The sequence below is a fragment of the Numida meleagris genome, chromosome 3 (assembly GCF_002078875.1).
Source record: "Numida meleagris isolate 19003 breed g44 Domestic line chromosome 3, NumMel1.0, whole genome shotgun sequence".
Classification (NCBI taxonomy): domain Eukaryota; kingdom Metazoa; phylum Chordata; class Aves; order Galliformes; family Numididae; genus Numida; species Numida meleagris.
In genome coordinates this window covers 111,092,121-111,114,491 of record NC_034411.1, presented here as the reverse complement: position 1 = coordinate 111,114,491, position 22,371 = coordinate 111,092,121, and the positions used below count along the sequence as shown (strand labels likewise).

The window sequence follows — 22,371 nt, the reverse complement described above, 5'->3', positions numbered from 1 at the left end:
TCTCATCTGCACAAGATCTTGAAGCTGGAGCAGCGCCGATGGCACAGCCACGCTAGGAGGAGCTGGATCTCACTGCTTCATCTCACCCTGCAGGTGGGACCTGCAACGGGAGGGGCAGCTTGGCCAAGATTTGCAAAGAAAGTAGTGGTTAATTGTTAGCACGGTGCCGAAACCATGTACGGGGAAGTGGTTTTAACCTTGTGGGACTCTTTTCTTTGAGAAGATTGAGAACAGCCTATATGCTGGCAATATTGTTCTTCCAGACAGGCTCATTCTTCATCAGCTTCTAAAGGGGAGGAACTGAGCAAGCAGAGTCATTGTAATACAAAAGGAGAGCTGAAGCTGTAATTCTTGGAAACAGAAAATTTTGCATCAGTCTGTGCTAAATATGAAGTTGGGGTTGAAATAATCTTTCAGCAGTTGTCTTTGACTTTCACCTCTGGAGTAGCAGTGGGTGAACAGCAAGGGCTGAAATGGCATAAAACCTCACGCATGTAGAACAAGCTGCCTGAAATGATGTGCAGAGAGTCAAGAAGAGGATTTGCTGATTTCTGGAGCTGAAAGACTGAAAAACACATCTTGGCGTTTCCTGCCAGGCCAGAGCTTTCATATTATTTTTTTTTTTCCTTCAAGTCTGGTAGTTGCACATTATTGCAGTGGGCAGCAAGAGAAAAGCCAGGAAGCCTCTAGTTAAATAATCAAGAGAAATGAGCTGTTCTGCAGAGCTGTTTGCAGCAGGGAGGGAGCTGAGGCTTGACTGCAGGTAGAAGAGAGGTAGAAGAGAGCTTACCAGAAGTGGCTCCAGGTCAAAATCCCTCCTGGAAGCAGAGTGGGGATTTGGGGGTCTCGGTTGCTCAGCTGCCAGCCTGCCATGCTGGGATCATCTGGGTTGGGGATTTATGGGGAACAGTCCTTGTCTTGCTGCTCTGTAGCTGTAATGCAAAGCTACGCTTGAGCTTGCTCTGCTCCAAAGCACAAACTTCCCATGCTGGTTGGTGAGGGTTTTGAAGAGAGACCATAGCCTCACTAAAAAGCCCCGTGCTGTGGCTCCCAAGCACCCCCACGTGAATATGATGGTGTGTGTGTTGGCAGTGTGCATAGGAACATCTTGGGTCACTACAGGCTGGTACTTGCATGAAATTGAATGCTCTTTTATGAGCGGTCTTTGGAAATGCCTTTCAGAGTAGAATTGGGTGGTGTTTTTTTCTAAGAGCGCCTTGACTAAAGAAGTCCTCCTGCAGCCTTAAACTGTACAGATCCACCACCTAAAAAGGTAAGCAAGTGTATGGAAACAACTCCGCAACGGGTGTTCCTCCGTAAGCCTGCTTTCACTCAGTCTTCATCTGTTGCCCTTGCTGAAGGGATAAGCCCAGCTGCAGGTATGGCACTCACAAGCCTCCAAGGTGGCTTCTTGCAGCTCAGTGCCACTTCAAGCCCCTTCCTTAGTGCTTGTGTAGATAAATGAGTTGAAAGCCACTTAGTGGTTTGGTTTCATAGTTATTTTCCCTTTGATCAGCTCCTGACCACACGTCTGCAGAGCATGGAGAGGAGAGGTGGGCGTTCAGGTCAAGTTGGTCTCAAACTGCAGTGACCTCAAGGACCGTGGGCAGGGTAGAGATGGCCAGCAGCATCTCCCAAGGGCAGATATGCCTATTGCTGCTGCTAATGTAATTTATTAATTGTGACTGTGCCTGGGGTGAAGGAGCTCTGTGCATGTGTGCAAGCCCTAATACGACTTTGGCAGGCAAGGCATGAGGAGAAGAATTAATGCTTGTCTGTCTGCCAAAACGGAGAGGCAGAAGGGTGTTTTAAAGCTGTCTTTCCACCAGTATCTGCAGATTATTAATCTGCAGATATCTATCTGGTCCTCAAACCTCAGCCTGTCCTCCTCTTCAGAATGAGGCCCAGAAAGGGAGCTTGTTGATGAGGGGGTTGTGCCCTGAGGGGTGCAGGTGCTGTGGATACAGCTGCGCTCCCTCCCTGGGATGGGGTGGGATGCATGGAGCTCTGCATCGTGTGCTGTGTGCGCCCAGCCCAGCTGGGATGCTCTGTTTCAGAGTGGGATAAAGAAGCTCTTTACCTCTGGCTGCTTTCTGCAGTGCAGAGGCCTGGGATGGCACCTGTAGGGTTTGAAGCACCGTGTTCCTCAGACTGCTTGGCCTTCAGCTTTCTTCAGGTTTGCCCCAAAATTGACCTTTTCGGGCCTGACCAGGGCTTTGTGGTGAAAGGGATCTCTGGAAAACACAAATGAGAGAGAGAGAGAGACAGCACTGTTCTGCTTAGAGAGAAGGAAACCTAATCATGGGCGGGTTTATTGCATCTTGAGTCTTCCTGCATTAGCAGGCTGGGAGGCTGGTGCTTGATCACTTCTAATGCGCGCTGCTACACGAGCCATCTGTTCGCAGTGTGTGCAGGGCTGCCCTGGGAAGATGGTACATTTGCTCTGAAATCCGCTCCGAAAAACCCCCGACAACCTCTGCCATCACCGAAAGAAAAAAAAGAAAAATTCCTGGGTTCATTTAATAAGGAATATAAGGAATTTGTGCCTGCCTGCTAGGCGAGGCTGAGTGCCGATGGCATGGCAGCTTGGCTTCTCTTGCAGGAAAACATGCTGAGAAGGTTTATTTGTGGAAAATCCCGCGCCAGCTTCTGCAGCGGGAAGGCTGTGATTTCTCACCTCTGTAAGTCGGTAGCACATAACTCCTGAAATAACGAGGCAGGCTTTCCCTGCTTGCCAAGTCTTCCTCTGAGGGGGAAAAAAAGAAATCCGGAGGTGAATTTAATCCTCAGGCTGGTATCTGTGTATGTCTGGATATTTATACAACTCTGGCCACAGCAGTGTGCTTGCTAAGCGTTTACCAGCCTGTCCGAGGGAGCTGTAATGAAGATTAACTCTGCGAAAGCTGTTTAAAATCTAATAATGACATAGAATGCTTACACCGACCGTTCCCTTCCAAACCAAAGGAAGAACAGCTGTTCCCAGGCAGGTTGCTCTGCAGCATCCCAGGCAGGTGGAGGTCAGAGAAGGGAGGACTTGCTGCGGGGGTGGGTGGCTCGTGTAGGTCTGAGGGAGGAGCAGCTGCTGCTGCAGAGGTGATCTCTGCCCAGCACGGAGCTGTGCTGCAGGAGCTGCTGCAGCTCATGCCTTGTGCTCACTCTCAAGTCCCTGGCTCTGACATGTCGCGCGTGGCTGATGGAGCCTCCTTTCGCTGTCTGGTTTGGTGGAGTTAGTGTCCAGAGAGCACGTGGGAAGTGCTTGTCAGGAGTCAGCTTCCTGCCCTGGAAGGTTTTAGTATGTGTTTGGTTTTTGTTTGGGGGGGGGGGGAAGAAAGGCAGTTAGTGGTTTATTGCCCAAATGGTGCTTTCTGAGGATGTGAATCACCGGCTGCTGGGAGGATACAATAACAGCAATGCCATCCATGGGAAGAACTAGCAAATTGCTCTTAAATATTCCTAAATGTGTCCTATATTCCTCTCTGGACAAAGGCTCTTGTGCATATGTTTTCCAAACCTCACTTTGAGACCTGGAATATATTTGTGGTGTGGGGATTTCCAATAACTCCCTCCTATTTTGGGAAGGTGGTGAATATTTCTCGTTCTGGAGAAGTATTCACATCAGGGCTTGCGCTTTCTAAGCCCTGGTTTGGTTGAGCTGTGGACAGCTGGGGTTTGGGTGTGCTGTACCCTGGCTCTGCTGTACATGTAGGCTCTTGGTGTATTTTTGGAGGTAAGAAAAGGCTGCTGGGACTGTGTTCTGCATGAGTCAATAAGATATTGGAGGAGGTGGGTGGGATGAGCTCAGGAACAGTTGTGTTAGTGGCAATGTGAAGCTTCACTGAATGTAGGGGTGGATTGGGCTGCATTGCTGTGGTTTTCCTGCCTGCCTGACCTGTGTGTTTCAGCTGTGCCCTCCGCCTGTGATGCTCAGCGCTCTGGGTTTGTGCAGATGTTAAAATCTATCCAGCCTGACACAGGGTTTGTCACTCCACGTTACTGCCCTGGGCTCAGAAATGGGCGGCTGGACAAAGTGCTGAGATGGCAGCCTTTCCTACATAGAGCCCAGGCCTGGCGGCAGCAAACCCTCAGAGAAGAGGAGATGAATTTCAAGGGCGCTGTTATGGCACTGGGTTGTGTTGATAATCAAGTCATTAATTTACTCATTGGGTGTGTACAGCAATTAATATTTCGGTTCCCCCAGAACTGACTGCGGGTCAGTTCCTGCAGGCACAGCGGGTAGACTCTCACCTCGAGCACTGCATGCAGGTTTGGGCTCCATAGTATGAGAAGGACATAAAATGATCAGAGAGCTTTCTAAAGAGGGCTACAAAGGTGGGGAAGGGCCTGCAGGCATGGGGGTGTGAGCGGCAGCTGAGGCCCCTCGGGCTGGTGGGCCCAGAGCAGAGCAGGCTGAGGGGAGGCCTCATGGCGGCTGCAGCTCCTCACAGGGAGCGGAGGGCAGCGCTGAGCTCTGCTCTGTGACAGCGACGGGCCCGAGAGGACGGCACAGAGCTGCGGCAGGGGAGGGCGGGGTCTGAGGGCAAGGCTGTGCCCCAGAGGGCGGTGGGCATGGCACAGCTCCCCAGGGCAGTGGGCATGGCCCTGAGCTGCTGGAGCTCAGGGAGTGCTGGGACACCGCGCTGACGTGGGGTGGGGGCTGGCGGTGCTGTGTGGGACCAGGGCTCAGGGATCCCTTGGGGTCCCTTCCTACTCGGGATATGCTATGATTCTGTGACTGGTGAGCTCTGTCCTTGTTTATGAAGCATGGAGTCGCTTGAAGTCGAGCATGAAACGCATGGAGCTGGCTTTGAGAATCCTGGAAAGGTCACCAAACGAGACCATACGTGCTACAGGCCGTGGAAGATCTCCTCAGCTTTCCTCCTTTTCACTTAAGCTGATGGGTTAACCCCTTTCTCCTTGATCGTTCGTGGGAAAGGAGGAGAATGACTTTGGTGTGCTCTACAGACTTGAGCAAGAGATTTCCCCTTGCAGGCAGCAACTTCTCAGCAAACACTCCTCTGAAGAATACCAAATGACACTTGCCTTGAGCTCTGAAACTGAAAATAATGATGGCTTTTTATTTACGAGAGGGTGGGGAGAGGAAGGAACGAATGTTTCTCTGCGGTTAGGTTGTGGTTAGGCTTTTCCGTAGGCTGCCAGGTGCTTGGGTGTAGCCTTCTGGCAGGGCAGCCCTTCCACTGTGCTCAAGTTTGTTGAGAAATATCAAAAAACAACAGCAGAGAAATGGTCTCCTGACCCTGAGCAGCACTGGCTCCTCCCCTCATCTGAGACTGAAGGATCACAGGGGAACTCAGTTTGTTTCCAACCTGCATATAGCATGTCTATATGAGATAAGGGAAACTTAGCCAAAACAATCTTAAGGGAGTTATGAAAGCATGGAAAAGTCCCATGTGCTTGTGCGATGACCCTCTTGGTGGCTTTCATGAACAGCAGCAGTGACTGTGCTAAGCAAAACCCTGCGTGCTATGGTGAGGTGGGAGATGGAAACGCGTGGGGAAAAATGTTGTGTCTGTTACAAAATAAGCAAATGAAAGGCAGATCGTGTGGGTGAAACAGCATTTATAGGAAAGGTTGAGTGGAGGTGAGCTGGAGACAGGATATGGAATTCCACAGCAGTGTGCTTCTGCTCTCCATGGAGGTCTTCCCTGCAGCTCAGTGTCTTTAGAGATGAGCTGGACACGTTTTCAGTGTTGCTGCTTGCCTACGCTGCTCTGCAGGTGTCTGGCCATCTTTTGGGAGCAAGACTGTCTCCATCTGCTCTTTGTGAGGTTGGCTGCAGATATGCCTGGGTGTGCCTGATTGTGCCCATCTAACCCAGCGTGCGTGTGCACTCTGGGACATCGTGCTTACCTGTACACTGTACACTTGTTGACCTTGGTCTTGTGCTCTGTCCTGTTGCTCTGAAGCTTCATGGCCAGCCCTGGGAGCAGATCAGCAAGTTGCTGGTGAAGTCTGAGCCGTGTCGAAGAGGCGCTGCATGGTATCGCTGCCGGTAACTGACAACCAGTTTCCTAGCAAACAGCTTCAATGCTGTATTTAAACACAGTGCTTTGCCCTAGGTAGAAATTCAGGGATGATGATAACCTTAAAATATTAGGTGCTTCCATGCTGTAGCCCACCACGCTTCCCCAGGCACCCAGGTTGAACCTGGACGTCCTGTATCGCTCAGATGCTCCCTGGCCACATCACCTCAGCTCTGCTGGATGCAGCCTAGTAGCAGCTGGGAGAATTTCACAGCAAGGGCTGCTCTTTAATTTCCACTTCTTTTCAGGTGAGCCAAGCTGGTTAATAAATGATGGCGGTCCCTGCAGGATTAGTAGCAGGGTGGTGGGTGCTCTGCCAGGCTGCTCCCATTCCCTGTGTAGGGACCGTGGTTGCAGGGGGAGATGGGTGGGAGTGTCTATAAGCCCCCTGAGATGTGACCACAGGGCAGGCTGTAGCTTCAGCTGTGGGCTGGAGCGCTCCTCTCTGTTACTGGCACGCTCAGAAGAGCTTCAGCATCATGCTGGTGTAGCTGTGACCACCCTTGCGTAGGACGTAGGGTGCACAAAATGGATGGGTTCAAGCAGTATCCTTTCCAAGCTCAACTGTTTCAGTTGGAATTACTGGGCCCTGAAGGGCTTCCAGCGTTGCCTCCAGTCTCAACTGACAGGAGAAGGTCTACGTGGTTGGCAGATGGGGAGACCTGGGGTGAGGCTGGGGTTTCTTGGTCCGTGCTCACTATGAGAAGTCCCATGTGCTGGGGACGGGAGAGGGCAGGTTTCATGCCAGTGAAACAGGAAACGTGCTGTGCCCCAATGGGCACCATCCTGTCCCACAGGGTGCTCCAGCCCTGTTACTGCTCCGTGGGGTAACTTTGTGAGGGCTCTAGAAATGTGCAAATAGTGTGACTGTAAGCTTATTAGAAGCATTAACATTTTATTTGAGCTTCAAAGAAGTGAATTAAGTTACTGTAAATGGCTCGAGGAGTAATATTTGGCAGTGTGCAGCAGCAGCTTGTCATGTAATGGTTTTAATCTTATTTTTCAGGACACGGGGTGTAAATCGTTCTCTGTGAGACTCAAGCCAAATCTGTGCTCAAGTCTCTGTCTTCCATATCTCTTAAGGGTTTTGTTTGCACAATATCGTGTGGATGCAGTGAACATACGGGGCTTAAACTCATTTAATAGTTACAAGAAAATGAGTTTAAGGTTCTTACAGAATTAAGGTAGAACTTTCCAAATTCATTTTTAATGGAACGTTTGTTCTCTAAAGATTATTACACGCCATTAAGTTGTGTGCTGCGCGGTGCATTCCGGTGCCCCGGGATATTACTGCCAAGGGATATAAACATGTTTGTGGGGCTGCTCTATTGAGTGGTGAAATCAAATACCCCAAAGTCAGAAATGTCAGTGGACGTGTCGTAAATCCCGTTTGGGAACATCAGGGCGCAGCGTCACGTCACCTTGTAAAACTGGTGCAATTCAAGTTTTTGACTGACTGTTCATACCAGCACAGCAGCTATAAGCTCCGGGGTGGATCGGCACTGAGCGTGCGGTGGAAGCAGGTAGTGCAGGGGGTTCTTCCCTCTCTTAGCTGGGTTCACTGTGCTGCCAGGGACTGTAAAACATCAATTGTAAAGGATCTCACCCCAGACTCAGGTGGTTTTTTGTGCTGCTTCCCAGCAGCAGCCCGCAATGCCCCAAGGCGCAGGGGTTGGTTACTGGTGTGATGTGGGGTGTGTGCAGCTCCTGCACCCAGCTGATGGCTCGTGTGCCTACCAAGGGCAAGGAGCAGGTGACTTTGTGGGGTGCACGCAGGTGACCTGCGACACGATGGCTGGGGCTTTGTGTGAGTAAATGGGAGAGGCAGTAAGACCAGACCGAATGCCTGCTGGCAGCTGCGTGCTGACATTTTATGGGCAGGAACATTTCTTTTATGTGCCTCGGATAATTAGCCCCATCATAAAGCATAATAGCATGTTGGCAGCCTTTTTTGTTCCTTTATACTGGGGAATATTTCTTTTGCCCTGGGTTTATTCTGAACAACAAGGAAGGTTTCCCCCCCTCACCTATTTTTTTTTAAACTTTTTTCTTCTTTTTCTTCCTCACCCTGAACCTTTCCATAGTTAAAACAGAGCCCTGTGGCTATTGCTTTTGAAACAGAGCTGGGGAATCCTTGCCTTGCTGCTCCTCAGTTGAGTTTAAAGCTGCTTAAAAGGCAGCTCAGCGATGCGTATCTTTGCTTTTAAACCCCTTTGCTGTCATGCTCTAAATGTGGTCGTTAATCTCTGTGTTTTGTTGCTAGAGCAGGAGGGCTCTTGGGGCACACCCGTAACTCCCTGATGTGAATGTGTGACTGCTGCGCTGCTTCCCTGAACGTGGCAGCAGATTGCATCGTGCCAGCTGCTCCGCCTCGTCCCTGTGGAGAAAATGTGTTAGCAAAACGTTTGCAGCAGCACCCACAGCCTTAAATCCCCACCTGAAAGGAGAGATCCTCTGCACTAGGCTGCAGGGTTGAGGTTTTACACTGTGCAGAGCCCAAACCATCCCTTATCTGTGATGGCTGGTGAGATATTACTTGCTCCTTTCAGCATTGAGTCAAACCCTGCTGGAGAGAGAAGCAGGCTGCAGTCCCTGAGCTGTCCACAGGTCTTGCTCATATCTGCTGGGGAAGAAAGCTGCAGTGGGAGGAGGGCAGGGATATGCAGAACCCCACCTGTGCTTTGGCATTTCAGCTGCAGGGCAGGTCCAACATCAGTTCTGGATGCTCTGAGCACAGTGGGGTTGTGGGTACTGGAAAATGCCCTGTGCTTATCTAGCTCAAGAGTGGGAACTGGTGTCATTATGCAGCAGTATCGATAAGCTTGCTTTAATAGAGGGAAGAAGGGGTTTGGTCAGAAGTAACTGTATCAGGCTATGTGATATTTAGCTATATCAGGGCTGAGACCTGAGGGAGCAGTTGGGAGATTTGGATTGAACTGCTTTAGAAATTGCACCAGCAGGAAAGACCCTGGCTACAGGATTCCTCTGTAAGCAGCTTTTTTTGCTGACAGATGTGTCCACAGATGGAAGGAGAAGTAGTGTATGCAGCCACGGAGGAGTGCTGGCTCACGTGGATACCCGGAGTGTGGTAACTTCTTGGAAAAAGCGAGTTCCTTCTTGCAGATCCTCTAAGCCACCCTTCTGTGGGGCTATTTGAAACAAGGTAGTGTTCAGCTGGGTAAAAACAGAGTGTATGAGCTCTTATGGAAGAGGTATGGCTTTACTTGAAGGTATAATTTCTGACCACTGAGCAGACGTAAGGCATGCCATTTATATGGCTCCAAAACTCAAGGGAGGAAATTCTCCTGCTCTTGAAACAAAGTGTCTTAAGAGCTTTCTGGGGGAAATCCTACCCTTCTGCTCTACAGGGGGCTGGAAAACCCAGTTATGAGGAGCAGCTGAGGATTCTGGAGTTGTTGAGTCTGGAGAAGAGGCTGAGAGGAGACCTTACCTGAAAGGAGGTTGCAGTGAGGAGAAGTTGGTGACAAGTGATAGGAAACAGCCTCAAGTTGCATCAGGGGAGATTTTCTTTGTGGAAAGGATGGCTAGGCACTGGAACAGGCTGCCAAGGGAATGGTGCTGTCCTCATCCCTGGACATGTGGGACTTGGTAGTGTTACACTGGTGACTGGATTCGATGATCTTGAAGGTCTTCTCCAACCGAGATAATTTTATGATTGAAATCTCATACCAAATTTTCCATTCTTGCAACACTTGTCTGATTCCACCAGTCTGCCTGGAAAACTGTTCTAAAAACAGTTGTAGCTGTTGCGGGTGCTGTGTTATGCAAGTGCCATTCATCTTGATAGAGGTGCTTTGGTGACTCATCTCGTAATCCAGCTTCCATCCAAAGCCGCAGGTGTGAAGGTGAGCCCATGGCTGTCCCTTGCCTGTAGAAGGCCCTGCTGTTCAGCCACTGCTGTGCTCAGAGCTTGTAGGCAGCAGTCACTGCACTGCTCATTTTACAGCGTGTGTGCCTCTGCTGGAGCAGCTGATGGATTTGCCACGCTTTGTGTGCATAGCAGGGGTTCATGGTGTTTGAACGCATCATGGATGCTCTTGTCTGCAAAGCTCCTTGTGGCCTGGTGGACTCACAGGCTGTTTCCTTTTGCTAAAGTCTTAAAAAAACAATAGTAATTAAAAAAAAAGAATTCCTAAACAAAAGCAAAACTTGTCCATTTGACAACGAGAAAAGCTTTGCTAGATCTTTGGTCTGCGACGCCACGAGGCCGCGAGTCTCCCGGCACCCGTGCCTCACCTGTGGCTCTTCTACCCTGCAGGCATCGACATCCTGAAGCTGGTGGCTGCCCAGGTGGGGAGCCAGTGGAAAGACATCTACCAGTTCCTGTGCAACGCCAGCGAGCGCGAGGTGGCCGCCTTCTCCAACGGCTACGCGGCCGACCATGAGCGGGCCTACGCCGCCCTGCAGCACTGGACCATCCGCGGGCCTGAGGCCAGCCTGGCCCAGCTCATCAGCGCGCTCCGCCAGCACCGCCGCAACGACGTGGTGGAAAAGATCCGGGGCCTGATGGAGGACACCACGCCGGTAAGGCTGCGCTGGGCAAGGCGCCGGCTTGTCTCATCCGTTGCCTTGCTTTGTTGTGGTCCGCCCCGGGTGTGTAGGGCCTAGCTGTGTGTCTGGCTCAGCTAGAAGCCGAGAAGATGTGCCCATCATCCCCCGTCTCCTTGGGAGGCTTATATTTAGGCTTTGCGTTTCTTTGAGCAAAGGTTTGTCAAGGTTCTGAGGAGACGTGCAAAGTTCTGAGAAGTTTTTGAGTCCCGTGCGTCGTGCATCACTGAAGGTGGCCGGGGGTACCTGGTATTGAGCCCTTGTGCTGGAGAAGCAGAGGAAAAAGCGTCCTCCTTCAGACTTGTTCTTAAGGACTGTCGCTAAATCCCCTGATTTTATAAGAGGTGCCAGGCATCCTCGAGCTCTAGGTGTTGCTGCTGTGGAGCACTTACTTCCTCCAGAGGTGGTAGTTGGTGGCATGGGGACGGCCATACACCGGCTTTCCCATATTCTCGGAAAATAAATAATTGCTGCAGAGTATCCTGTAGCAGAGTCTTGGCTGGGGGTATGTTTTTGGGAGCGCAGATCAGCTGTCAGCCTTGGTGACCTTTTCAGATTGTTTTTGCCACCTCTTAGTTTAGACGTTGATGTGCTTTTATTCTGGGGGCTTCTAATTCAGCAGCGGACTTCTGGAAGAGTTCCTAAATGTAGTGAATGGAGATTCTTCCAAATGTGGAAGCCACTGGGACGATACGTAGATTCAGGTGGGAAGGTCAGCGGAGAGCTCTTTCCCTCAAACCAGTTGATGAAACGCCTCTTGCTGGTGTGGAGCAAGGGGTTCCCAAATCTCCTCACTGGGGCAAGGCCATCCCAAATTGCCCCCTCTGAGCAGGACTCTGTTCTCTTTGCAGAGCCAGGTAACCCTGCAAAGTTTTCTATTATACTGGGTTTTTTAACCCCAGTACAAAATCACAGATTCTGTGTTAGTAGAAGTCCTCAGCTTGTGCTGAGTTCAACAGCCAAGTGCTTTACAGTTTGTTTTACCCAGCTCTCGGTAATTAAGCAGTACGTAGCTCTCTCCTTTTCCTAGCGTGCTCCAAGATTGTTGGTGTAGGTTTTTTGTTTGTGTTTTTTAATATAAAAATGCAAGCCTGTGACAAGATTATAGTTAGGAAAAAACTTAAAACTTTAATCCTAAAAGTCTCTAGTACATGTGAATAAAGTTTCCAGTCCAGGCAACGTGCCAGGAGGACACGTCGTCCTTTTGGTCTCCTCGAGCAGGTAGTAAACTCAGTTCTCCTGGTTACTGTTTTGAGTATTACAGTAAAGTGCTGGTCTAGGACATGAGATAAAACGTGGGGTTGGTTTGTTAGCACAATGTCTAATTAGCAGACCTAGATTGTGCAGCGTTCAGTGCTCCTGAACATTGCTCTGCTCCAGCCGGGATTATCAGGCGCTCGTTCTCAAACAGTGAAAAAATGAGGGTGGCAACTTTGGCAACTGGGTTTATAAGGTAACCTGCTGAGACTTCTGATGGCTGAGGAACTTGCTTCGACACATGCCTTGAGATCTGAAAACCCCCTGAGCCGATGTTTCAGGGAATAAGCAAACCCAAATCTTGTGGGTACTTGTATTCAGGATTTTTGGACCTTGTGGCTGTTCTGCAAGGTACTCGGTTCAGTGGACGTGGTGCTAATGGGTTGGCGGTTGAACTAGATGGTCTTGGTGGTCTTTCCCAACCTTAATGGTTCTATGATTGGAGACTTGGGCTGAAAAAGCAGTCGGCCTCCCAGGGGGAAACCTTACCAAGTGGTTGCAGTGACTGTGCAGGTGGGAATGGCGAAGAACTGTGCGGGAGATGCTGCAGAGCCCCTTGGGAATGTGCTGATGAGCAGCTGAAAGCTTTCTGTCTGTTAGGTTTTGAGAAATCTCTAGTGGCCAATTTCCTTTCTTAAAGAATCTCAGTAGACGGAAGATCTTCAGCTTCTTTCTGAGGGGAAAACAAACATATTCTCTGCTTTGCTTGTAGTGCCTATATAGACAGTGGGGTTTTTTTGTTTTGTTTTTTTTTTTCTTTCTAAAATAAATTCGCCCAAGCCAGCGTGATCTCCTTCCTGTGTCTGTCTGCTGGGACTTTTTTGGATGAGTCTGTAATGATCCACCATCCACGTGCCTGTTCCCAAAGGCACCAGACTGGTGGTTGCACTGCAGCAGGGTGTGGGATGCTGGAGCTCCTCAGGGCTCAGATCCTGCAAGGTTTCTGCAAGATCCTGCCTGTTTCCTTGAGTCAGATTGTGTGGTTTGGGTGATGAAGGCCTCAGGGGCTGTTCCATTGCTGTGAGACACAGGAAGGAGGCAGAAAGCCATGGGAAACCTCTTGTGCAAGGGAGCCCGAAGCCCTGCGGCCTCACGCCCACGACTGAGCTGCATCGCGGCGGTCCCAACCAGGGCAGCCTATTGCTAAACACCAGCAGCAGACGTTGAGGTTTTGTTTGGGTTTGGTTTTAATTGCTCTGGTTTGAAAGCCTTTAATTGGCACTAATCTGTTTGGCTCTTGTCTGTCCAAATGCAGCCCGGGTCGAGGCGGTTTCTCTCTGCACCCAGCTGGTTTGATCTGAAGGAGTCGTGGCAGAAGGTCGGTGCTACATTGCATCCCTCCGGCAGTGAGCCGTGCCGAAGCAATCTTGCCAAAAGCACAAAAACAAAAAGAGCTTGTTATGTTGTGGAGGGGAGCAAGGGCTCTCATAAGCAATGCAAATAAATGCATATGGCAGCTAACGGGTCGACACCAGCAGCACGCACCAGGGAGCGTGCTGGTATGAGGAAAATGATGGGAAATTCCTGGTCCTTGCAGAGAACAGCGGTAGCAGGGCAAGGACAAGAAGAGAACACCAGCACCCCCAACTCGTACCTGAGAGACTGTTACTTAATAATGCAACTCTTGGACAGCACATCAGTACCCTGAACCCAGCCTCCCCTTGCCATCCCATTCTCTACTGCATCATTGTCCCAGATCCTCCATCGAGCTTCCAGCTCCAGCCTGTGTAATCTGCAGAGGCAGGGCTGCTCTCTAGCAGTTCTCCGTGCCCACAGGAGCCTCTAGGGCTCTGACATATAAATATTTACAACCGCTGATAACGCAGGAGAAGCAAATGAATGCAAGCCTCTGGAGCATTATGGTATGTGACAGGAAGGTTTTCCTTTTGGGAAAGAAGAGCTCTGCTGATTGCTTGACGGCTTTTTTAGCTACAAAAGATTACGCTGGTTTTACACCATGCTGCATGAATTTAGGTTAAAACTGGCTTAGCCCTCTGAATCACTTTGCAAGTTTTTGCGGCGTTCACTGATCCAGAAAATAGGAAGAGCGCGGTGGCTGTGGGAAGATGTTTGAGGCACGTTGAGCTCGCATGGCTCCTGTTCGGTACTTGCAACTAATGTTTTCTTCTTCCAGATCTTGTGGAAGGCTTTGCAAAATCTCTCCCCTTTGAGCGTGCTTGCTGGGGCAGGCAGGTGGCTGTGAGGGCAGCGTGAGCCCAGGCACACCCTGCATTAGCGATGCCGATGGCAGCAGAAAAAGGGAGGCGAGAGGAGGAAGGAGGAGAATTGACTGCAGGTCCCAGCAAATTGCAATTTGGAGGGTAAAAAGGGAAAATTTTCGCACGGCACTGATGCAAAGTGGGATTTTTAGGGGGATAAGAGCATTTTCAGGTAGATCCTGAGCAGCGTCCATGAACTGTGCTGTGTTTGCTACTGTAAGCACTGCACTGAGTTCTTATCTTTTGTGTTTATAGCTTTTCTGGCCTCAGCTGAAGCGTTCTGGGGAGCTGATGGAGGGAAGCAGACAGCCTTGCTCAAGACGTTGAGCAGCAAGAACAATAAATTAACAGCGGAGAGGAGGGCTGCAGCCCTGATCCCAGTGAGATTTAGATCTGTAGCTAATTTCATCTCGCAGATAATCCTGTGAATCAGCAGATAGAGCAGAGGAAAAGCCCAGCGTCAGGGATACGTGAGGTTATAAGCCATTCAGTTTTGGGGGCTGGTAGGGGAGAAGAGGATGCGAAACCCCAGCTGAGGCTGTGGCAGTGCTGCTTGGTGCCTTTCCTTCCCCTTTTGCAGGTTGAAGCGCCGGGGCCGGGAGGCTGGCGCAGCAGTGTTTGCATCCAGCCCTAGCTTTGGGCGGTTCTGGGTCGTGCAGATTTGCTTTGTTTCCTCTTTGTCACACCAGAACTGGGCTGGGGCCGGTGACTTGGCCCGGAGCTGCGGTACGGAGCGGCCAGAAGCCAGGGAGGAGTAGGGCAGGGTGGGTTTGTGGCTGGGCCGGGCGTCGCTGGTTTCTGGCAGGTCTGCACTAAACCATGGGTCGGTTCTCAAGGAACGGAAGCTGAGTTCGAAGCAGGCTGGAGGATGTACTGTAAGCACCACTGTCACTTCGTAGTAGATCTTTGAGGTTTCGCAGCTTGCGTAGCCGCATCTCCCTTTGTTCTGTGCATTAATTGCAGTGCAGTGGGCTCGGGAGCGTAAGATGACACCGGAAGATGGTGGGATCAGAACACACCAAAGGAGATACTGATGACTTCAACCTGTAATAGAGTTTGGAAACTTCAACTTTTTTCGAGAATAATAGTTTGAGTTCAAAAAGCAACTGGGCAAATTCATAGAAAAAGCCACCAGAGGCCTTGGTTGTGGGCTCTTGGTCTGGGGATGGCCTGCCCCAGCGGCAGCTTCCTGCAGGCAGCTATGTGTTGCTTTCCACGTCCAACTCGCATCTAAACCCCACCTGACTCGTCGTGGCACGTGTGGCTCCTCCAAGGGCTGCGGAGATGGGGAAAGGCCTGCAGGGCATGGGGTGTGAGGGGCAGCTGAGGCCCCTCGGGCTGGTGGGCCCAGAGCAGAGCAGGCTGAGGGGAGGCCTCATGGCGGCTGCAGCTCCTCACAGGGAGCGGAGGGCAGCGCTGAGCTCTGCTCTGTGACAGTGGCAGGCCCGAGGGCCGGGGGGTGAGGGCAAGGCTGTGCCCCAGAGGGCGGTGGGCATGGCACAGCTCCCCAGGGCAGTGAACACAGCCCCAAGCTGCCAGAGCTCAGAGTGCACTGGAACGCCGCGCTGACATGGGGTGGGGGCTGGCGGTGCCGTGTGGGGCTGGGCCCAGGGATCCTTTGGGGTCCTTTTCCTACTCAGGATGTTCTGTGAGTGTGGATGTAAGGGCTTTCCATGAGATTGTTCCTCACTCTCGGCACATCCCCTTTGGTGACCCAGCCAGTCGCCTCTGCTGTCACCGGTAATCCCACCCTGTCCCCCCAGAGAGCTGATGGGACGTGACAGCCTCACTTAATAGGAAAATCTCCAGTGCTGGGAGAGCACGGAGCTGTTAATCTGGACAGATCTTCCCTGTGTGCCACAGGGAGAGCATTCCCCACACCCGCAGCACCCCCAGCACGGTGCTCCTGCATGCCACCATTTCTCCTCCCATCCTGAGCGCCATACGGAGCCGTAGCAAACCTGGACACAGGGCTCCTGTCTGCCTCTGTCAACTTGCTGCTGGGAATCCAGGAATCAGTGACCTCAGCACTAAATTTATCCCATCCGGGATGACAGCCACCCGACCTGCTCACCCCACCACGTCCCTCTGCGGAGGTTTCTCCTCCGACCGCAGCCCCTTGTGAGTTTTCCTTTTTTAAAAATAGCATCTGTTTCATCTGTGTTTGCGTCGGGCAGGAAAAACCCGACCTGACCCCAGTGGCTGCTGCAGGCTCTGTGCCCAGAGTCAGACTGACCCAAGAGCGATCTCTGGGGCTTTTGGGGGCTTTGGCGGGCAGGAGCAGCTCCAGCAATGTTGGAGACTCGATCCTCCCATGGTTGAGTCTGCTGATCTCTGTCACTTAGAGATGGCAATCATGAGCCCTGGAGAAATCACCTGGAACAAGCAAGCACAAGTGCATTCCTCCTCCTCAGCGTTTCTTCTGAACATGGATTCGGCAGGTTGAGAAATGACCTGCAGGGGTTGTTTGGAACTGACGCAGCCCCAGTTTGAGGTCTGTCTGTGCCCAAGCTGGAACTTTTTTCTTTTGTCGCAATGGCTTTGATGGCCAGCCGGTTGCTGTGGGAGGGATTGCTGGGAAGTGTCACCTCCGAGACACTTTGTTTTATTCTTAATGCCTATGCCCAGTCCTTCCTGATGCGAGCAGCATGGCTGCAGTTTGTTCGTCCCAGTTGATCTTTTATTGCAACACGGTAAAATGAAGGCGAACACTGCAAGCTTCACGCTGCAGTGCTTAAAAAAAAAGACAAAAACCAGCAGAGCATCCCAGCAGGATGGAGCAGCGTTTGGTTGCAGGAGGCTGCTGATGCGTCAGAGCCTCGCTCTGCTCTCTGCTGCTCGTGTGGGCATTCGCCTCTGGGGACTAACGGCTCTCTCTGTCTGTGCAGGTGCAAATGCAGCCTCAGTGGCAAATGCAGGACTGCTCGAACGATGACGGAAAGGTGAGAAACGCGGTCACTGTGGAAGGGCAGAAGCACTGCGGAGGGATTTCATTATTTTTTTTTTCCAGGCAGGGCAGGGGCACGGCTGCCGTGGTTTCGCTTGAAATAGGAATTGCAGAGCTGGTTTCAAGCAGATGAGTCACGGGCTATGAATGGTTGTTTGTATGCCTGTTCCACGGGCTTCACCTCAGAGCAACTTCTTACTTTCCCTGCCCTTTCAAAACCTTCATTCCCACTTGCTTTCTTCCTGCGGTTTAAACATTAACACATCCGAGCATCCTGTTTGCTTTGCCTAATAAGCTCAGCTATTTGGAAGGCTCCCGGCTCTGAGGACGCCTACGGTCAAATAACCCCGGGTGCTTTTCTAGCGTGCTTTAGCAGCTGTTTAATTAAACTCCAAATAACTCGCACGCTTCTGGGAAGTGTTTTCCCCCTCTGCTGGGAAGGCAGGCTGGGGCTGGTGGCTTCTCCGTGCCTCCCGTTTTGGGGGTGCTGAAGGGTCAGCTCCGTTTTGGAGATCAGGACTTGGGTTTCCAGCTGGATATTAAAATTAGATTGCAGAGGGGAGAAACAAACCCCTGGAACCCGTTTGTTTTTAGGGGCAAACGGGAGCATACAGGAGCTTGGAGAGCAGGCAGGGCAGTGTGTTCTCCCCAGTAATGGCTGCATCTCGCCGATGTGCTGTGTCAGGGAGGGAGCTGGAGAGGAGAATGCCGATTCTTTTAATTAAAAATTAAAGCTGACATTTATTTATGACGTGCCTATTGCATAATGTGCTGAGCTAGAACAATTCCTCCCTGTTCATTTTCAATGGGGGGGAAAGGAGGGGGAAAAAAAAAAAAAGAACCGAAACACAACCCTTGTATTCTTCCACAAACAGGCTTAAATGTTAATGTGATGTGAACAGGCGTCTCAGTGGACATGACTGTGGGTGGCAAATTCCTCGATGCAGACGAGGAGCGCGTGGGCACAGCCATGCCTCTGCCACTGGGGCTGTGCCTCCCCTGCATGGAGGTGGCTCTGCAGCTCCCTGCCTCTCATCTGCACCTTGCTTTGTAATTCCTGGTATCGGGTGGAAGCACACGTGGGCAGGAGCGGCCAGGTCCCCCACCCCGAGAGGATGCTGAGACTCCAAGGGGCCGCAAACTGTTGGCTGTTGAAGTGCAGGAAGCAAGATATGGAGTATTGCTGAGTTGGAGGGTTCACATCTCCACCAAGGTGATGCTGCTTCTCAGAGTGGCACTTGTAGCTCTCCATGCTTTCATAGCCACGGAGCCAAATGCAGTCTGCTGGTTTGCTTCAGGGGCATGGGTGAGAACTGAAGGTGCTGAGATGCTGTCGTGGTCAACCCCCCCTGCCCCTTGTCCTTCCTGACTGAGCAGGGTCAGGTGGGATGGATTTCTCTATAACACGTTAATGGGGTGCTCACGAGTGCAAGGGCCAGACAGGGCAAACAAATTATTAACTTGGAATATGGCTCAGCATCCCAGAGAGGGAGGTGGGGGGATGTAAATCAGGAACGTTGTGTCCCAGCTGCCAAAATCCCAGCGATGCATGAGGAATCAAGAGTCTGAGGCCGCTAGAAGTGCTTTGGCATTAATACCATGTGAAGTGAGCGTGGTTTGTGGACATCACCGGGGGTGGAGCCGCTCTTGGTTGAAAGTGTGGAGCCAGGCTGTGCCTCGTTTTTAGGAAATGAGAATTGTGGAGTAGCTTTTGGGAGACAACTTGCTTGGGGAGCTCCAGGAGCTCTGCTTTGGGCTTTAGTAACCCTTTCCCTGAGCATGAGAATGAGAAGCAAATTAAAGTGACAATAACTGGGCAGGCTGTCTGTGCGTGCCACCCCAGTGCTGTGGTTGCTCCTGTTGGGAATGCAGGCCGCTTTGCCCCACCTGCGTGCTGTGCGGTGTGCTGTATGCCAAGTTCTAGCCCTGACATCTGCCACAAGTCACCTCCGGTGCCCCATCGGGGTCGGCAGGTCCCTAAAGGAGCTCCCTGAACACTGTGGGCTCTGACAGGCGTGGGCTCTCTTGGCTTCTGCTGGGGGTGGGCTGCAAGCTGCTGTGAATTCCCTTTGGGACGCAGGTGGTTTGGAGCACAAGCTCAGCGCGTAGCATCCTCACTGCTTGGCTTTCCCTCCATCCCCTTGCAGCTGGAAGGTGACAAGCTGGCGCTGCCGGTGAGCCCCAGCCCGCTCAGCCCGGTGCCCGCCCCCAGCACGAAACCTCCCGATGCGGCCGTCCTCACCGTGGAGCCCTCCCCTTCGGAGAAGAAGTGCTTCTTTGTGGACGAGTCCGAGCCCCTCCTGCGCTGTGACTCCACCTCCAGTGGCTCCTCCGCGCTCAGCCGGACCGGCTCCTTTATTACCAAAGGTACCAAAATCAAGGGGTGGGGAGGGCAGCAGGAAGAACTGCAGCGGTACCCACAGTGTGGCCACGGCGTGTCCCCTGCCATCAGCACACACACTTAGCCAATGAGCACTGAGGGTGTGATGTCATTAAACAACTGGGGAAAACCAGCTTTCCAGGATCATCACTCAATGAGTCAAGAGCAGGAGTATCCTTAGTGAGGATTTCCAAGGGAAAACGCCTTTAAAGGGTTTTAACTCTTCGAGGTGTTGTCAGACGTGTATCATCCTTGGGTGTTTGTGGGACCTCCTCCTGGCTTCTGGTCCATGGGGACGGGTTATTCCGTGAGATGAAAACAGAAAAATGGAATTTTTGTCTTCATCTTGCACCCTCGGTCCCGCTCGCTGCGGCGTGCATCTTGAGATGTAAATCACCATTAGTCACCTCCGCCTTTTGAGGGGGATTCATTTCCTGCATTTGGTTTGCTGTATTCAATCTTCTTTAATTGCTGGTGAAGGTGAAACGCTGAGCACCAGCAACCTGACCAATTGATGCTCTGGTGCAGAAATGAAGCTGACCCAATGAAAACAACTCAAAATAGCAGAATTTAGCTTTTTGGCTCCCCTCCCACCTTCCCCTTAACTTCCAGCGTTGGCCATTCAGCATTTATTACTGCTGCATTTGCTCTAGCAGGATTCCGGGTTAGCTGCCTCTACAGCATTTCTGCAGCTCTGGTTTCTCTGTCTTCTCCATTGCTCAACACATGCCGCCGCTTTCTTCTTCTTCCCTTGTTTCCCTTCGTGGTGTGTTCCCCTCCTGAGCAGGCAGCAGGGGACGGGCTGAGGTCTCCAATGAGTTTTCCTTGCAGGAACCCAGGCGGAGGCTTTCTCGGAGGTTTTTTTTTTAACCACCCCCTCCTTCCTCCTACAGAAAAGAAGGACACAGTCTTGCGCCAGGTGCGCTTGGACCCTTGTGACCTGCAGCCCATCTTCGATGACATGCTGCACATCCTCAACCCCGAGGAGCTCCACGTGATCGAGGAGATCCCGCAGGCGGAGGACAAGCTGGACAGGCTGTTTGAGATCGCCGGGGTCAAGAGCCAGGAAGCCAGCCAAACCCTCCTGGACTCTGTCTATAGCCACCTTCCTGATTTACTGTAGGCATCGGTCACCGCGCACTCTCCGAATATCTGCTAGAACTAGCTTGGCACTCGTTAAGATGACCGACACCGCGCAGGCGGGTCTGCTGTAGAATACATGGCCAGTATTTTCTTTGAGGTGTCCCTGGTTTCTGGAGGGGGCGGTTTGCGAGCGTTGCACCTCTCAACCTTAACTCTGTTGCTCAGTTAAGTCTTTGCACCCTCTGCCCCCTTCGGAGTCTTTTTCTTGTTCCCGTTCCAATCAGATCAGTTAATGCACTTTAAAATGCAGTGAATGAACTAAAAGACCACGAGTCCGGTGTCGCTTAGGCATTGAGTCTGGGGTTGCTCTGTAGCCCGTTTCAGTTCTGTCGAAGCTGTTCCTCTGAACGAGTCTTCTGCTACCTCCCTTCCGCCTCGGAGTGGGAAACGGCGAAACACACAAAGCCAATTGTTGCTGGTTACCTTAACGCATCTAAGCTTCCTCCCCGGTCGACTTTTTTTTTTTAATGTACTCTCACATAGCTGATGCTCACTGCTGAGATTTTACTAGCACGGTTATTTATTGTATGGTTTTCACCTGGGCTATGCATTGTGCTCCTATAAGCTAAAGCAGAAGCAGATGAACGGAAAGAAGAGGTTCGCTTCCCCCAAGCTTCACGACGCTAAGAAGGCCCTTTGCAAGGAGCATCTTGCCTGGCCCCGAGGAGGACAGCGGGTCACGGCAGCACCGGGTCTGGACCTGGGGAGCCCGCTGGTGGTTCTGCTCTCCGTGTGCCGTAAGATTTCCCAAGCTATGCTTTTACACTCGTGTCTCTTTGTTTTTTTTTTTTTATACAGACGTGGCCGATAGGTTAGGTTCTCCGAAGACCCTGCCCGGTCTTGGATAGTCTCTTCAAATCACACTTCACTTTTTATTAAAAAAAGAAAAAGAAGGGGCGGGGGGGGGAGGGGGAAATAAAAGTTTAAAAAAAAAAAAAAAAAGCTGCATCGTAAGAAGTCTGTCTGATTATATTTGCAACTATTATGCTCCCGTAATGACCAGTCTGTACTATGCTCAAATTGAAAAAAAAAAATTATGATATTAGGGTGGCGTGTGCTGCCTCGTGGGAAGGGGTGGGAGTGGGGAAAAGGGGAATGAACTGAGAAATTGCCTTCCAGTGTACTAATTTATTAATAAATACTAGGTGTTTGTTACTTGACCTGACTCAGTGTTAACCTCCTTAACACCCTGCTTGGGGGCACTGAAGGATTACATTAAGTGGGATTCCCTCAGGTATTAGGGGGCTCCCCAGGGCTCTGTTTTAGGGCCGTTTCTGTTTCCCTTGCTGACTTGGATGTAGGACTAGAAGGTGTTCTGAGCAAGTTGGGTGATACTGAACTGGGAGGAGCCGTTGAGTCTGAGTGTGGAGAGGCCTTGCAAGAGATCCAGGCAAAATAGAGAGCTGGGCAGTCACCAATTTCATGAGGTTTACAAGAAGTGCACTTGGGAAGGGGCACCCCTGACTGCAGGGGCTGCCTGGGGGCTGAGGGGCCAGAGAGCAGCCCTGCAGAAAGGGGTCTGGGGGTCTGGATCTGCTTGGAGCTGGGGCTGCTGGCTGTGATGGGAAGTGAAGAGGGAGACTGGGGGGTCAGTGTCAGGGGAGCTTCTCCTTTGGGCCGTGCTAAGCCTCGAGGTCACAATGTGATTGCTTTCAGCTGAAAGCAGTGCCTGGAGGGCCCCGTCCCAGCCAGCAGATGCAGTCACTGTGCCCGCGGAGCAGGGGACGCTGCCACCTCTCAGTCTCACCTTGGCGAATGGATCAGATGGCTGCTGAGGCTTCCCACGTGGGTTTCTGCGATTTGTTTTTCAAATGT

The 22,371-nt window shown here is 51.5% G+C and overlaps 1 protein-coding gene across 7 annotated transcripts in view; it reads left to right on the top strand.

Moving 5' to 3' along the window:
- Positions 1–21,440, top strand: part of TNFRSF21 (TNF receptor superfamily member 21) — a 32,225-nt gene extending 10,785 nt beyond the window's left edge. For 6 of the 7 annotated variants that reach the window (XM_021390488.1, XM_021390486.1, XM_021390483.1 and 3 more), the window contains 4 exons: positions 10,321–10,586; positions 16,975–17,028; positions 19,181–19,400; positions 20,307–21,440. In XM_021390488.1, coding sequence (XP_021246163.1) covers positions 10,321–10,586; positions 16,975–17,028; positions 19,181–19,400; positions 20,307–20,536 — 770 coding nt within the window. In that variant the 3' untranslated portion in view covers positions 20,537–21,440. The remainder of the gene's footprint in view (positions 1–10,320; positions 10,587–16,974; positions 17,029–19,180; positions 19,401–20,306) is intronic. The other variant, XM_021390485.1, reaches the window with a different exon arrangement.